Raw genomic sequence first — 15,553 nt, forward strand, 5'->3', positions numbered from 1 at the left:
GTTATGCTCTCCAACCGAAGCCAAGACCGAGTCCGGTCAAAGTACGAGTTGACTCAACTCGTAAGGACTCACAAAGGCGCTAGCGATAAACATTACACTTGTGCTGACCAAAAAGAAGATGATAAAGGTATCGTTGGAGTCTCACTCTCTAAAGAACTAACCGTTGTTGCTGGTGACACGTTAAAGACGAATCTAACTGCACTTGGTCCGCTCGTTCTGCCTTTATATGAAAAGCTCCGGTTTGTTCTCTTCATGGTAAAGAGCAAGCTTTTCCGTTTAAAGGTTAGTCCATACGTTCCGGATTTTAAACTATGTTTCGAGCATTTCTGTATTCACGCCGGAGGTAGAGCGTTACTTGACGCGGTTGAAAAAGGTCTTGGACTTAGTGAGCATGATCTTGAGCCGTCTCGGATGACTTTGCACCGCTTTGGAAACACTTCAAGCTCGTCGCTCTGGTACGAACTTGCTTACGTGGAGGCTAAGTGTCGCGTCAAGAGAGGAGATCGGATTTGGCAGTTGGCATTTGGCTCTGGTTTTAAATGTAATAGTATCGTGTGGAAAGCGTTGAGAACGATTCCGGCGAGCGAGTCACTGGTAGGTAACCCGTGGGGTGACTCGGTTCATAAATATCCGGTTCACGTGACATAGTACGTGTGAAGTCATATGACAAGGTATCATAGTTCAACTATATATATCTACCTTTCTATAAGATTGCACCTCTTTAATGTTACCCTGAAATAATGTATAAGACGAGATATCGTCAAAAATTTGCTACGTGTTTATTTAATTTTGAAAGAGACGACTTTTCTTTGATTTTGCCTAATCGGTCTATTCTCTAGTTTAATAATAACAAAAAAAAAAAAAAACTTCTTATTGGGCTATCATTCTGTTTAAGGCGGTTCAATTTAATGGGCCAATTTTAGCCCAATAAGCTACTGATTAGTATGTGTGGACTCGATTCTCTCCACCATTGCGGAAAAAGAAAAATTAAAATCGGAGTTACTATGTGGACCGTGAAACCTGCGGCGATGCCGGTTCAATTACTCAGGGGACGAACCGGAGCAGCCATCGTCGGCTCTTCACAGCCTCCGCCGCGTAATTACGAAGGAATCCACCGTCGATTCGTTAACATCCCGACGAAATCGCAAACTCCTGAATCCGAATCCATCGGCGGATTAGGCAAAAATATCCTCCTCCGCACCGGCGATTCAAACCCTAGTAAACCGATTCCGAAGGAGATTAGTGGATCAGACGTGCTCTGGGCGATTCAGAGAGCGACGGCTCAGAAGAAGAGAACGAACGCCGGTAAGAAGAAGAAGTTGATAAGAAGAGGTGTGGAGCTATCATCCTCTGCGGGCGAGTCCACCGGAGATAACGGTGTTGATTACAGTAACGTGACGCCGTTAAGGATCAACAGTGATTGGGGTCACAGATTAGTCGAATTCGAGAAGCTTCTCAATGAGTTTCAAAACACTCAACTTTGACTTTGACTTTTTTAATTATATGTATATTTTTCATCTTGTGTTAAAAAAGTTACAGTATGTAAAATTATCTAGTCTCTTTGTAAACTTACATTATTTACATGATGTGTACAAACTCTAGCGTCTTTGTACACTTTTCCTGGTCGACAAAAATAGCCTTTGGTCGGAGCACAATGAGCATCCTCCGAGCATATACACAAACCCTCCACTGCACACCCATCTTTTACTATCGTCGTGTTTCCTTTGATCCCTAGGATCTGATCCGTCCACTCGCTCGAGAATAAACCATTAGGATTAGGGATGTTAATAATGGGTTAAAACCCGATGGGTACCCGAAACCCGTTTAAAATGTAGAGCTTTCGGACCTGTTTTTCAATCAGGAAAAAATGGGTAAAAAACGGGCGGGTACCCGAAATCTTGTAATCTTACACGGGTTTACCCTATAAGACTATGGGTACCCATTAGGTTTTTTAAAAAAAGATCTTTTTACTAAAACGACACCGTTTCGCAATAACCCTAGTCTAATTGCTTCTATCGAATTGGTTCTAATCAGAGAGTGTTCACGTCAGCGAAGTTGTGGTCTTCATTGGTTTCAAATTCAATCTTCGGACAGAGCTTCTCGTGACCCTCTCATCACCTCCGAAGCAGGTACAAATCCTCTTTGATTTTCATTTTCTAGGTTGGTTTTAAATTACAGCCTTTGATTGTGGGTGGAATCAAGTTTCAATTTTGAATTAGCTTTAAGCTTTGATCTGTTTATATAATTTATGGTTCGAAGCTTTGAACTGTCTATATAATTTCTGGGTTCGAAGCTTGTTTGATGTGTTTGATGTGTGAGTGGTTGATCCTTTTGGTGTTACATACTTGGAATAGGAACAAGTCTTATTCGTTTTTGTGTTTTTGTGTCTTATCGAGTCAGTCTTAGAGTTAAGGTTAGTGATCTTAAGAGTCACTTTAGAGCAGTATAAGTCACAACATCCTTCTTACGCATCATGATCTAAGTTTATCTTGTTCGTAAATTAGTTGGTTTGGTTGATATGTTATAGAATGAGAAAAACTCGAAATGCTGAGCATTTTTTTCTTTTCTTTTCTTTATAGAATGGATTCACAATCATTGAAGACAATGGCAACTTTAAATGCTGAGGATGAATATCATGCAATGAATGAAGATGGCCAAGAGGCTGAAACTCAAGGAGGAGCACAAAGTGAAACGCATCCTACTCAAGAGACTACTACAGACCAAACGGTATTTAACTCTAATAAACGCTTAAAGTCTGATGTTTGGAAAGAGTTTATACCAGTAGAAGGACTAGGAACAGATGGTAAACATAGAGGTCGTTGCATTCACTGTAATAAGAAGATGATTGTAGAAATTAGTCAAGGAACATCATCTGTTAAACGTCATTTAGCTATTTGTCTAAAGAGACCTCCAGAGCTGAGTAAAAAAAGTGAGTATGATCAGAAAGTAGATCGTGAAATGGTTACTGAAATTATTGTATACCATGATATGCCTTTCCGTTATGTTGAATATGAGAAAGTGAGAGCTAGAGATAAGTATTTGAATCCAAACTGTCAGCCGATATGTAGACAAACTGCTGGGAATGATGTGTTTAAGAGGTATGAATTGGAAAAAGAAAAGGTGAAAAAGATCTTTGCAGGATTCAAAAGAAGAGTATCTTGTACAGCTGATTTGTGGACAGCTCGTGGCATTCTCACTGGCTATATTTGTTTGACCGCCCATTATGTTGATGATGAGTGGAGGTTGAACAACAAGATTCTAGCATTCTGTGAAATGAAACCTCCATATACAAGTGAAGAATTAGCTAATAAAATTCTTAGTTGTTTGAAGGAGTGGGGTTTAGAAAAGAAGATTTTCTCTTTAACTTTGGATAATGCTAAGAATAATGACAGTATGCAGAAGATCCTTAAGCATCGTCTTCAGATGATTAATGGTAATGGATTGTTGTGTGATGGGAAGTTTTTTCATGTCAGATGTTGTGCTCATGTGTTGAATCTTATTGTGTCAGAAGGTTTATCAGTAGCTACTGATTTATTGGAAAATATTAGAGAGAGTGTTAGGTTTGTCAAACTATCTACTTCTAGGAGAGAAGCATTTGCCGCATGTGTTGAGAGTGTAGGGATTATAAGTGGTGCTGGATTATCTCTAGATGTCCCTACACGTTGGAACTCAACATATGATATGCTTGCCAGAGCTTTAAAGTTTTGCAAGGCATTTGTTAGTCTAAAAGAATGTGACAGAAATTACAAGTCATTGCCTTCCGAGGATGAGTGGGACCGTGGAGAGAAAATTTGTGACATCTTGAAGCCATTTAGTACCATCACTACTTATTTCTCAGGTGTCAAATATCCTACATCGAATGTGTATTTTCTGCAAGTTTGGAAAATTGAGCGTCTTTTGAAGAACTATGCAGTTTGTGGTGATTTTAGAGTAGAAGAGATGGCTAGGAAGATGCAGTTGAAGTTTGATAAATATTGGGATCAGTACAGTATCATTCCAGCCTGGAGAGCTTGGTTTTCCACAAGGGTCTGTGGAGGTTCACAATGATTCTCAGAGTGTTATTGCTCTGGCTAAGAACTCTGTTCATCATGAGAGGACTAAACATATTGATATACATTTACACTTTATGAGAGACATTGTGAGTGAAGGTTTGGTCAGGTTGGTAAAGATTGCAAGTGAGTGCAATCCGGCGGATATTTTCACCAAGGTAGTACCGGTGGATAAGTTTCAAGGAGCACTGAAGATGCTCCGGGTAACCGATGACTGAGCGGTGAAGTTCAGGTACCAGATGGAATCCAAGGACTAGATTGAAGCTCGAAGACTACCAAAGTCTAGGTGGAAAATTGAAAGAAGTGACTCCGATATTCTTCAGGAATGGCTAAGTATGAAAAAGTCTCTCGGTGGAAGAGAGGGTTACACAGCTCAAGTAAGAATAGCAGCACGTGGGAGCCACATGCTCTGTTGTGCGGATAACAAACCAATAAGGGGTAGAACGGTCTTTTATCCTTTTATGGATATATATCTTCTTTACTGTTCATCTTATCGATTGATCAAGTTTGTTAGATCGTGAAGAGAGAGAGAGTTTGAAGAGTGAGGAAGAGAGAGGTTCTGAGCGATTGTAACAAAGATTTTGTTTCTCGGAGATCTAATGGATTCCGAAGGTTTACTCCGACAAGACGTAGGGATTCCGGTTTTGGATCCTGGACTCGTTAATTGCTTGTGTCTTTCTTTCATTCTCAATTTGTTTGGTTCTTTGAATCGTTTCATCGAAGTTTTGATTCCATCATCGATCGCTTAGCTCAGTCTTGCGAATTATGTATCAGATTTTATAATTTTCTCTACAAGATTTTGGTGGACTAAAGAAGTAATGAATTTAATAATACCATGTTTTCTCTGAAATTGATCGAATCAAAGATGGAGATGAAAAGATGGATCGAATCCAAGATAGAGATGAAAAGATGGAATATGTTTTCTTGGATAAAATAAATGTTAAAAAAACGGATGATTTCCGGAGATATCAACACAGAGATTTGAAAAGAAAAAACTTATACGATGGGCCACCAAAACCCAAATACGAAATATCCAAAAAGTTAAACACATACCCAATATATATGTGTAGAATTTTAAAGTATAGCCCAATTCAATTACTCATAAATTTGAATACAATTTTCAGAACCACATTTAAAAGTCATGTTCAGCACATTGGGGAATAGATTTCCCATGTATACGATGCGTCAAAAAATAAATACATTAGTATCTATATATACATTTTTAGAGACATTTATGAAATAAATCATGAAGTTCATATCTATTTACAAGCATGCCATTGACATTAATTATTAATTTGTTTTTATTTGATTAATTAATATTAAGTTTCTGTCTTTGAAACAAAATTTTCCATCCTAATAAATTTTCAAAACAATAGGAACCACTCCCTTTAACATTAAATATTAAATTTATAATTAATTTTATTAATATTAATTAATTCTATAAACACACACAGTATTTTCTTTCTATAAATAACTACTTATTTTTTGTATGTTACATAGTTTCTATAATATAAAACAACAAACCTCAAACAAAATACTTTTTACACTAACTAATACTCTTTATGTTTCAAAAATAGTGTCATTTTGATATATTGCACACAAATTAAAAAAAACTTGAATTATATATATGCCCTTATTTAATGAATAATTATAAATATATATTTATATTTGTAAGATTATACATTTAAGAAAATACAAATTAAATATTAATTATTAATATGTTAATTTACAAAACAAATAACATTTTATTTTTATTAAACAAATACTAGTTATGTACAAATTAGTATTAATAAACACAAACATCCTCCCCAAAAAAGATTTGACGTAGCTTCTCTCTCTTTTCTCTCTCTAAAAATCTTTTAAAGAGAGAGAAAGCTTTTCCGTTTGATTTGCCGTCCAGATCTTTTGCTGGCTTTCATCCAGCATCATATGGTTTCTTTAACAGTGGTGGCTGGCTTCCGTTTCCAACATCGTCCGATTTCTTTAACGGCGGTGTTTGGCTTGCCGTCCGGTGTGGTATCTGGCTTTTGCCCGACATGGATTGGCTTTCACAAGTGCATGGTCGGTTCTTGTCTAGCACCTTCGGCTCATACAGCGGTGATGGCTAGCTTAAGGTTTCAACCCGACGTAGTTCGGTTTCTTTTTTGTTTTTTGCCTTCTCTCTTCTCCGGCATGTCGGTTTGCTTTTTCTTTTGTTTTTTTTTATCACGTTTCATTTAGACCGTTGATTGTTTTTAGTTAATATCTCATCGGATATGTGTGTTGGTGCGTAACAGTGGCATCTCTGCTCATAAGGGTCTAATTCCAACCTATCCTTTGGGTTTGAGGTTTACGGATAATGATTAGGCGATTTGCAATTTCAGTTGAAGATTCAAAGCTCTTTCCTCAGCTTATTACTATTGCCTTTAGTTGTACTTTTATGTTTAAGCTTCGATTGGTTTTTAGTCAACAGAGGTGTATTAATCGGAGATCTTTTTCTCTTTTGAGTTTAATGGATCTGTATTAGATCTTCATTTCTGTTTTGCAGTTGTTGGAGAAACACAAAAGAATCTATCTTCGATCTTCACTCGACGTTAGTTTCATTCTCCGGAGGAATCAATGGCTTCAACGACGAAGGATGATGACGGGAAACTTTTAGTCTCCTCACGTTAAACGTGTCTTTGTAGTTGACATGTGTCTTGAGATATTTTAATTCGATCCAATCTTCTTCTCTATGTGATGCAATGTTGGGCCAGTTGGACTCTCTTTAGTCTCTGTAAACCGCCACATGTTTTGTGGGCTTTTATTGCTCGGTTGTTGTGTGTATTGTTTATATCAATAAAATCTTCAATTGGAAAAAAAAAAACACAAACATGGAAATAAAATTGGGATATTTTTCAAAGGATATTTTTTTGAAAAAAAAAAAAAAAAAAGTAAAATCCGATAATTTTGTTTGTTTACTTCTGCAAAATCAGTGTGGGCTTTTGGGCCATTCGTTAACCCTTGGTCTGTTGAATAATATTATAGCCTTGGGAATAAATATACAAAAAAACGGGGGGATATATATAAGAAGGAGGAGGGAATAGTAGGTTACTAGGTTTTATAAGGAGGAGGGCGAAAGAGGGGAAAAAAAGCGAGAAACGTGAGAAGAAAACCTAATGGGTAAGATCGGATCTGAAACCTCTACCGCTTACTGCGACATCAAAGATGGATGGCAGACAATTGTCTCGAAGCACTATCACAACCATTATTTTATGGTCTTTGGCGGCGTTTTCAGCGAGGATGTTCCGAATGAAAGCCTAGCTAACAACAACGCCTTCCGTGTACTCATGACGTTGGAAGAGGAAAATGAAAAGCCGATTTTGTCTTTTTCCGAAGCCGCGGCAAAGATCGATCCCTCTCATCTTGCGGCTTTCCTCGACGAAAAGAAGGTAATATCCGGTTCGAGCGATCTCTACGTATGGAGATTTTACTATTACCTTGAGAAAGCTTTTTCCCAAGTATCATTACCATGGGTCAAGTTGTTAAAGGAATTGCCTTTGTCCAAGCTGATCAATGACCATGTGAGCCCCTTTTTCTTTTTACGCTTTTGTTTGTTTGTGAGATTCTCAGAGTCTCTAGCTTAGCTTAGAAGCTGATTCTCTTAACTAATGATGAACAGGTTTCATTATGTCTTCTTCCTGTATCTGTCTACGACATATCAGCCGATTGGTTCAAGAATCTTCATAATGATTCACCCTTGAATTTCGTTGCTTGGGCGCTTAATAAGATTCTCACCGATTGGGAATCAGAACAACAAAGACTCTCTTCTAACGCTGTAAAAACCGCATTCACTTTTTTCGCGATTGAATGGTGTGTGTATTCAGTTTGTTACCTTTTGTTTCTCTCTAACTACTCCCATTGTGTTGCTTGTCCTTGTTTCACGATTAGGTGGCCAAATTTGTTGGATTAGCCTTGGTATTGGGTAGTAGTAAGCCTGATGTTGTTACTACTGCTTTGCGGATGCTGAGGTGGAGACCTATGTATCAAGGCCAGGACAAGCTTCCGGTTCTAGTTTTGATACTGGCTCAGGTTTCTCTCTTTTTTCCCCGGCCCTTATGTGAACTAGGTCCAAGAGTGTCCAAATTTGTTGCTTTGTTTTTTATCTAAGTTTTTGAACTGTAAAATTAATGGCGACAGGCCACCCACGGTGATTTCTCTGCTGGCTTGTATTCATGGGCTCATGTGTTGTTACCACTAGTCGGCAGTTACAAGCGCCGCCGCCCTCGCTCAATTGATCTCATCCTGCAATTTGTTGAGATGTGAGTCCAACTTCTTATTCTTCTCGTAATAGATCTCCTCTCTGCTCTATATTTATGTAACAACCATCTGATTTTGTTTCTTCTTAATTTTTATCAGCTTTTTGTCAAATCCAGAGGCTCAGACCATACTTGTAAATCGACCTGTTAGGGAGGGAGAGCGGCTGATTCCCCCTTCTTCATTTGAGACCTTGCTGCGGCTTACATTCCCTGCTCCATCCGCTAGAGTAAAGGTAAGCAAGCACTAGCTAGTATTGGAATTTTTATCAAAAGGACCAATACTCTGATCACAAGCATGCATTGTCTCTGTATATTATTGTGCACAGGCAACAAAGAGGTTTGAGGCAATTTATCCTTGTTGAAAGAAGTAGCCCTTGCACCCGAGACTGCAACAGGAGGAAAGGCAGTGGAACAGATATTCACTTTTTCTTTGAAATTAGCTGGAGAAGGTGTTGTTACAGGAAATCCTGGTCTAGCCAAGGAAGCTGCAGCAATCGCTATCCGGTCTGTGACAGAACACGTTGATTGCTTTAACCACTGGGATATTCTCTATAAGGAGCATCTAGAAGCTAGCGTTGCTCTTCTTAGAAAGCTTGCAGACGAATGGAAGGATCATGCCCCTAAATTATTATCATCACCAGGTGATACTCTCACTGTCAATCGAGCTATGAGGAGCTTCAGGCTTAAGGTATCGCATCTCTTTACTCTTCTTAGCTATATAACCATTTTCGCCCTCCGCTCAGTTATCTTTTCCTATGATGCGATGTTTGTAGAATGAAAAAGCCATCTCTGAAGGAGGTGCCAATTGTTCACTTTACGAAGAAGCTGACGAGTCCTGCAAACTGATCTCGGGGAGACTCTCCCGTGCAAGTGGCCGCCTCAAAATTACACCCATTATGGCTGTGGTTCTTGTTTCTGCATGCACCTGTGCAGGAAGCATTGCAGCCGCACTTGCTCTATCTTACTAGCAAGCATAATGAGGTTTTCGTTTTTTATAATCAAAAGTTGGGATCTATAGGGCTGGTCCAACCTTATCGCATATGTAATATGGGTGTTGTTTTATGTATAACCATGAAAGCTTGACATCTTTGTTTATGTTTGACATTTTGAACAACAAAATCAGTGTTATTCCTAACTTTGTTGGTCAACTTCCACTTTGTCTTTTTTTCCCCGTTCCATTTTATATGCACTATTGCTTTTGAACAACCCAAAATAATTTTAATATTTTTTTTTACCTTTTTCAACCAATCAAACATAACTATCATGAATTGTTTATAATTTCATTTAAATATATCAAATAAAATTTAATCTATCTCTATATTAATAAAAGAGAAGTTCAAAATTGAATTTAGGTTAAAATTTAGAAAAAAAAACTCAAAACTAAGAGGGGGTATTGAATTAGAATTTTAAAAGATTCTGGTTTTTTACTAAAATCTTCTGTTATTCAATTTGTGATTTTTAAATCACTATCCAAATCCAGTGTTATTCAATTTGGAATTTCTTAAAAATCAGTCAAAGTAACTTAGAATATCTTGTTATTCAATTAGACATTTATACAAATCTTATAAAATCCAGTGTTATTCAAATTTGACACAATTTTTTTGTAAAAGTGTTTAACATCGATTTTAAAAGATTTTGGATAGTTCCTTAGTTGAAAACTAGTGAGAAATATGAACGAAACAATCTCACCTCTATATGTGTTATTTTGAAGGATTTCAAAATAAATAAATAAATAAATAAATACAAGTTCTCAGCTTTGCGGCACCACTAATAGGAGCTACGGCTGGACCGTCGAACTCAGATGGCGAAGGAGCTGGAGAGAAAGCAGAGTTACGAGGAGTGACGACAACTAGGCATAGCTTCTTACCCTTTTGACAGTGACCCTTTGTTCCACTGATGAAGTAAACCAGACCGGATTGGTCTAGCTTCACCTTTGTGTTCCCGTCGGTGTAGCTGGCTTTAGGGCTCGTGATGTCACACTTCTCATAAGCTTCTTCTGTCACTTGGAGAACAGAGTCTTTACCGCCACTGTTTAGGATATGATCGATAGCTCCTGGGCCGCAAAAGAATGCTGAGAGTATAAACCTGAAATTTCAAGACAAACAGGGGAGTTGAAAAAATAATGTTTTGATAGACAACTTGAGAGTGCTGCTAATTTAAATTATAGCAGATTAATGCCTTTCTACAGTGTCCCCAAGATGATTTAATATATAAGCAGATCTCACAACAGGGATCGTATAAACTGAAAATCAAAATCAAGGCATTGGACACAACAATTTCTAATTCAGATTCAAACCTTGACTCTATATATTATAAGCAGATTTCACAAGAAGAATGGTATATACTGAAAATCAAAATTAAGGCACTGGACACAACAAATTATAATTCAGATTCAAACCTTGACTGTATATTTTTTGTCGACCAACAAATTTGGAGATTTCATATGCACAATAGGCGGATTGCGATTGTGCAGATAATTCATTCCTTTAGCCTGCAACAAAGATTTGGAAAGAATATTCGATGTTAAGAAACACCAAGATCAGAAGGTAATCAACTTAATTTGCACCCATACATACCACATCATATGCCATACTCAGGCGACGTCTCTCATCTAATTGCTCCCTTGCTCCACTTTTATGCAAAAGTCTGCATAAACTACCTCTGTTTGAAAGATACCATGTATTAGCGTTATTGTAGGCTAAAAGTGTACACTAAACACATTAACCCCTCAAAATCCAGGTAACTGTACCTTGAAAAAATATTCAGTCACTATTGAAAAAACTCTTGTTCTACGTTTTTCAATGAGTTTTCTTTCAATATATTGACCTCATCATAAGATTCAACACCAGTACACCACCACCCTCTCTAATGCATTTTCTTGATTCATCATTCCTCTTTATCGTGTCCACTCAAATTTTTCAAATAATTATTTCTACAGTTTTCGTCTGCAATATTAACATATCTGAAAAATCATATTGGAACCACAGACCTGACTTTTGTGTTTGAGAAGTCGATGAACCTATTTGTCTTTGTGTGGAAATCTCTTAAAATCTCCCAGTAAATCTCACCAAATCACAAACTATTTTTCTTTTCTAAAATAAAAATAATAACAAATCCACCAAAGTATCGTACAATTTCATTAAAATCTATCAAAATCCAAAATTTCCTAAATCCTACAAAATCTTTTAAAATTCTAATTCAATACCCCCCTCTAAACATTTGAGTATTTGGAAATCGGATCATTTGTTGGGTATGGATCGGATCATTTGTTGGGTATGGATAGAAACCCAAAAATCAAAAAAAAATAATTAATTTAAAAAACAAATAAATTTTTAGACAATAATAACTAGCATGTTACAACAAGACCTTTAGGTAATTGTTCTCTTGTATTATTCTCTATTCCATATGATACAATATATATATAGGGATACAATATTAGGGTGTAGGGATTACACTCTTGGACGGATAATAGACATTCATACAACAATATAATTATTTATAACACTCTTCTTTAGATGACCATATAAAAAGGTAGTTCCAAATGCACATGTGAGATGCTGCCTCGTTAAAAACCTTACGAGAAAAACCTAGTAGGAAAAACCATGGTTAAGGGAAAAAAGTACAGCGCGCTTTTACTCTCCTCATAAGTACATGAAATCTTTGAAATGTCACAATCCAATATGATGAAATAACTTCTTGAAGTAGCGGTTGAAAACGCCTAGGTAAATGCTTCGCCAAATCTTCACTTGAACGAATATGTAGTAAACGTGTATCGCCATTTTTCTATTGGTCATGGATCTTGCAATTGACTCATCTTTATCATTATCTTTGTTTCTCATAATCTCATCAATGTATTTCAAAGATTTTGAAGATGATAGTCTTTCAATAGTGGAATCATAATATTCCTCTTCACGTGTTTATCTTTCGCATATTCTTATGTTGTCTCGTTAAAAAAATTTCATATAAAAACCCAATGGGATAAAAACCATGATCAGGAAAAAGAGTACAACCACACACATGATCATATTTCTCCCCCTAAAAGCATTATCTTCAGGTTATGCATTATAATCATATATATCATCTTTTCTAAACTGTTATAAACAGTGCTTTTAGGTACAAACTCATATGATCATCATATATTCTACTGGGTAATTGAACTTCAAGTCATTTGAAACCCTTTGATATAGAAGATCTATTTGAACTTTAAGCCCAAATCTTCTTTTATATACATCTTATACATAGGAGTTATTCATATCTTTCAACTCTTATTCTTTCTCTTTCAACTCTTATACATAAAACTTTCTCTTTCAACTCTTATTCTTAATATGGTACTACAAACCATTTTTCTATGTAAGATGATGTAAGCATCTTGAGATAACATCTCTTTCATTAGATGTCAAATTTGTAACCTCAAGGAATTTCATGAAATATCTGATCTTATACAATCCAATTTCTCTAATTTTCAGGAGTAATATTTCATCATTGATTATTTCTTCATATATTTCTTGGTATGTGAAATCTCTACCGGAGATCAGATAACATTTTTATTATCAACATATTTTGCACTTATTCTTGTAGCTTTCTTTTAACAAGAACCACTTATAAGTGCAGAAGAAACACATACAAAATTTCTTTTAACGAGGTTCAACAAATGCCTACGTCCTCAAACTTTCTTAAAAATACTTCTTGAACACAATTAAAATTAGTGTTCAATCTCGGATTTACACAACCCTAAGATCTTCTCTTAACTTGTTCCTAATTTATTTTCACACCATTATGAGATTCCTAAGATCAACAACAATGATCTACACCCAGGTTACTCTCATAGAGAATAACTCTCCAAAGGTGTCAAAAGGCATCAAGACTTTTTTTCAATTTTACAACGTTCTGAAGAACTATAAAATATTGATTTTAGCAATATAATCACTTTAAAGGATACTTCTGACAGTTTGAAAACATGCTGGATAGACTGAAACAAGTCTTGCTCTTATTATCAAACTCATAAGGGATCTAAAATAGTTGCTTCCACCAAAAGAGAGTACATCTCTCATAATTATTTTCTGGGAATCATTGTACTACTACACGTACTTTATTTCTCATAGATATCCACTTATGTCCCACTCATTTTACAATTTCAAGTGTAAAGACTACATGTCCAAATATTATCTCTTTCAATGATTAACCAATCATTCTTTCTGTAACACTTTTCAACTTTTAATATTAACCGCGGTTTATGATCCTTGATTTTTATTCATAACATCATCAACTGCAACACTGCATGCAAACATATTACGACGTCGATTTGCTTTTTAGTTCCTTTTCTTTCGAGACATGGCTCAACTTGTTGAGATTTTTTTTCATTATGATTCTCAGGTACCTGAATCTCTTTCTTACTCATATCTTTGTCTCTAGATCTTCTCTAGAGATTTTCATAACTCTCCGCTTCCTCGGTGCTATATTAATTTATGCTCCTTTTCTTTTCTGAGGATGCTTATATTTGGAACCTATAAGTCTATCACACTTCATGCGATCTTTAGACTCACACTTCATGCGATCTTTAGATTTATACTAGCAGTTGGTCTTATCCTTTTAGGGTATTAATTTCAATTGGAACACAATTTATATATTTGATTTTGTCACTCAAGGTCAGAAAATGCCTTTTAGCATATTTACTAAACTTTGCAAATAAATTATCTTTCAACTTCTAACGCACATTTCTTATGGTCCTGCGAGTCTGATCTCGCTCAAGGCGTGCCATTTCTCATCTACGAGGATAGTGGAAACGTATAACTGAATTCACTCGCCAGGATAAGTATCAACCACACATTGAAGAGGATAGGTGCATATATATATTTATTACCAGCAATATCTGATATATATAAGAAGCAATAAGGTTAGTAACGTAATGGTTGAATCACACTTATGTCATCATCAACACGTGTACAGACCCTAGCTTCTTTGTAGAATTTCCCTGGTCGACACAAATATCCGTTGGCTGGAGCACAATGAGCATCCTTCCAACATATACACAATCCCTCCAATGCACATCCATCTTTTACTATCGTCGCGTTTCCTTTGATTCCTAGGATCTGATCTGTCCATTCGCTCGAGAATAAACCAGTTGGATCGTAGGCTTCTTTTACTTTCAATAACGTGGGTGCGTTCTTGTACTTTCTTATCACCCCATCAAATGCTAAGTTTCTGTTTTTACCACAATGTGGCAATGCATTATACTTGAACAACGCAATTTGCTCAATTTCTTCGATGATACCTTCATAAAGTCGCGGAGTTAACGGGTTTTTGGCTCGGTAATACGTTAGGTCAAAATCTAAAGCTTCGGTTTCACTTTTTCTTTGAAATTAGCTGGAGAAGGTGTTGTTGTTGTTACAGGAAATCCTGGTCTAGCCAAGGAAGCTGCAGCAATCGCTATACGGTCTGTCACAGAAAACGTTGACTGCTTTAAGCACTGGGATATTCTCTATAATGATCATTTAGAAGCTAGCGACTCTCTTCTTAGAAAGCTTGTAGACGAATGGAAGGATCATTCCCCTAAATTATCATCATCACCAGGTGATACTCTCACTGTCAATCGAGCTATAAAAAGCTTCAGGCTAAAGGTACCTCATCCCTTTACTCTTTTAAGCTATATAACCAATTTCACCCTCCGCTCAGTTGTATTTTCCTGCGATGATGCGATGTTTGTAGAATGAAAAAGGCATCACAGAAGGAGGAGCCAATTGTTCACTTTACAAGGAAGCTGACAAGTCGTGCAAACTGATCTTGGGGAGACTCTCCCGTGCAAGTGGCCGCTTCAATATAGCATCCATTACCGCTGTGGTTCTAGCTGTCGCAGGAGCCGCTGCAGGAAGCGTTGCAGGAGCCGCACTTGCTCTATCTTACTAGCAAGCATAATGAGGGTTCAAAAAGTTGGGATCTATAGGGCTGGTCCAACCTTATCGCATAAATTATGATAACCGTTTAGAATTATCTTTTTATAATTATCATATCGTTAAAAACAAAAAATTAAACTTGTGGGCTTATTATAAACTTGTCTGTGGGCCTTGTTTAGTATATATACACGAGACACACACGGCTCTGCATATGTAAAACCCGGTTCAATCTCCGTTCTCTATAATCCCCACACCGGACCAGAGAGAGGCTTATCGAAAAATGAAGGAAGAAACCAAAAAAAAAAAGAGAAGCGAGAAGAAACGTAAGAAAAACCTA

General features: G+C 36.7%; 3 protein-coding genes across 5 annotated transcripts in view; all 3 read left to right on the forward strand.

The window, feature by feature from the left end:
* Positions 1–815, forward strand: part of LOC104783256 (3-ketoacyl-CoA synthase 13) — a 2,695-nt gene extending 1,880 nt beyond the window's left edge. The window contains exon 2 of one of the 2 annotated variants that reach the window (XM_010508387.1): positions 283–815. In XM_010508387.1, coding sequence (XP_010506689.1) covers positions 283–648 — 366 coding nt within the window. In that variant the 3' untranslated portion in view covers positions 649–815. Of the gene's footprint in view, positions 1–127 lie in introns of both variants that reach the window. The other variant, XM_019245116.1, reaches the window with a different exon arrangement.
* On the forward strand, positions 953–1,669 carry LOC104783257. Its single transcript, XM_010508388.2, has one exon. The coding sequence runs from the start codon at positions 1,005–1,007 to the stop codon at positions 1,482–1,484; it is 480 nt and encodes a 159-aa protein (XP_010506690.2). The 5' UTR covers positions 953–1,004; the 3' UTR covers positions 1,485–1,669.
* LOC104783258 lies at positions 7,141–9,456 on the forward strand. Of its 2 annotated transcripts, XM_019245118.1 has the most exons (8): positions 7,141–7,591; positions 7,690–7,845; positions 7,959–8,099; positions 8,208–8,329; positions 8,427–8,559; positions 8,653–9,014; positions 9,100–9,307; positions 9,345–9,456. In XM_019245118.1, exons 1-6 carry the CDS (start codon positions 7,187–7,189, stop codon positions 8,686–8,688), a joined length of 993 nt encoding a protein of 330 aa, XP_019100663.1. In that variant the 5' UTR covers positions 7,141–7,186; the 3' UTR covers positions 8,689–9,014; positions 9,100–9,307; positions 9,345–9,456. The 2 variants fall into 2 exon arrangements, with proteins under 2 accessions (XP_019100663.1, XP_019100662.1); XM_019245117.1 differs by having other exon boundaries at positions 9,100–9,456.

Source organism: Camelina sativa, chromosome 4 (genome assembly GCF_000633955.1).
Source record: "Camelina sativa cultivar DH55 chromosome 4, Cs, whole genome shotgun sequence".
NCBI lineage: Eukaryota > Viridiplantae > Streptophyta > Magnoliopsida > Brassicales > Brassicaceae > Camelina > Camelina sativa.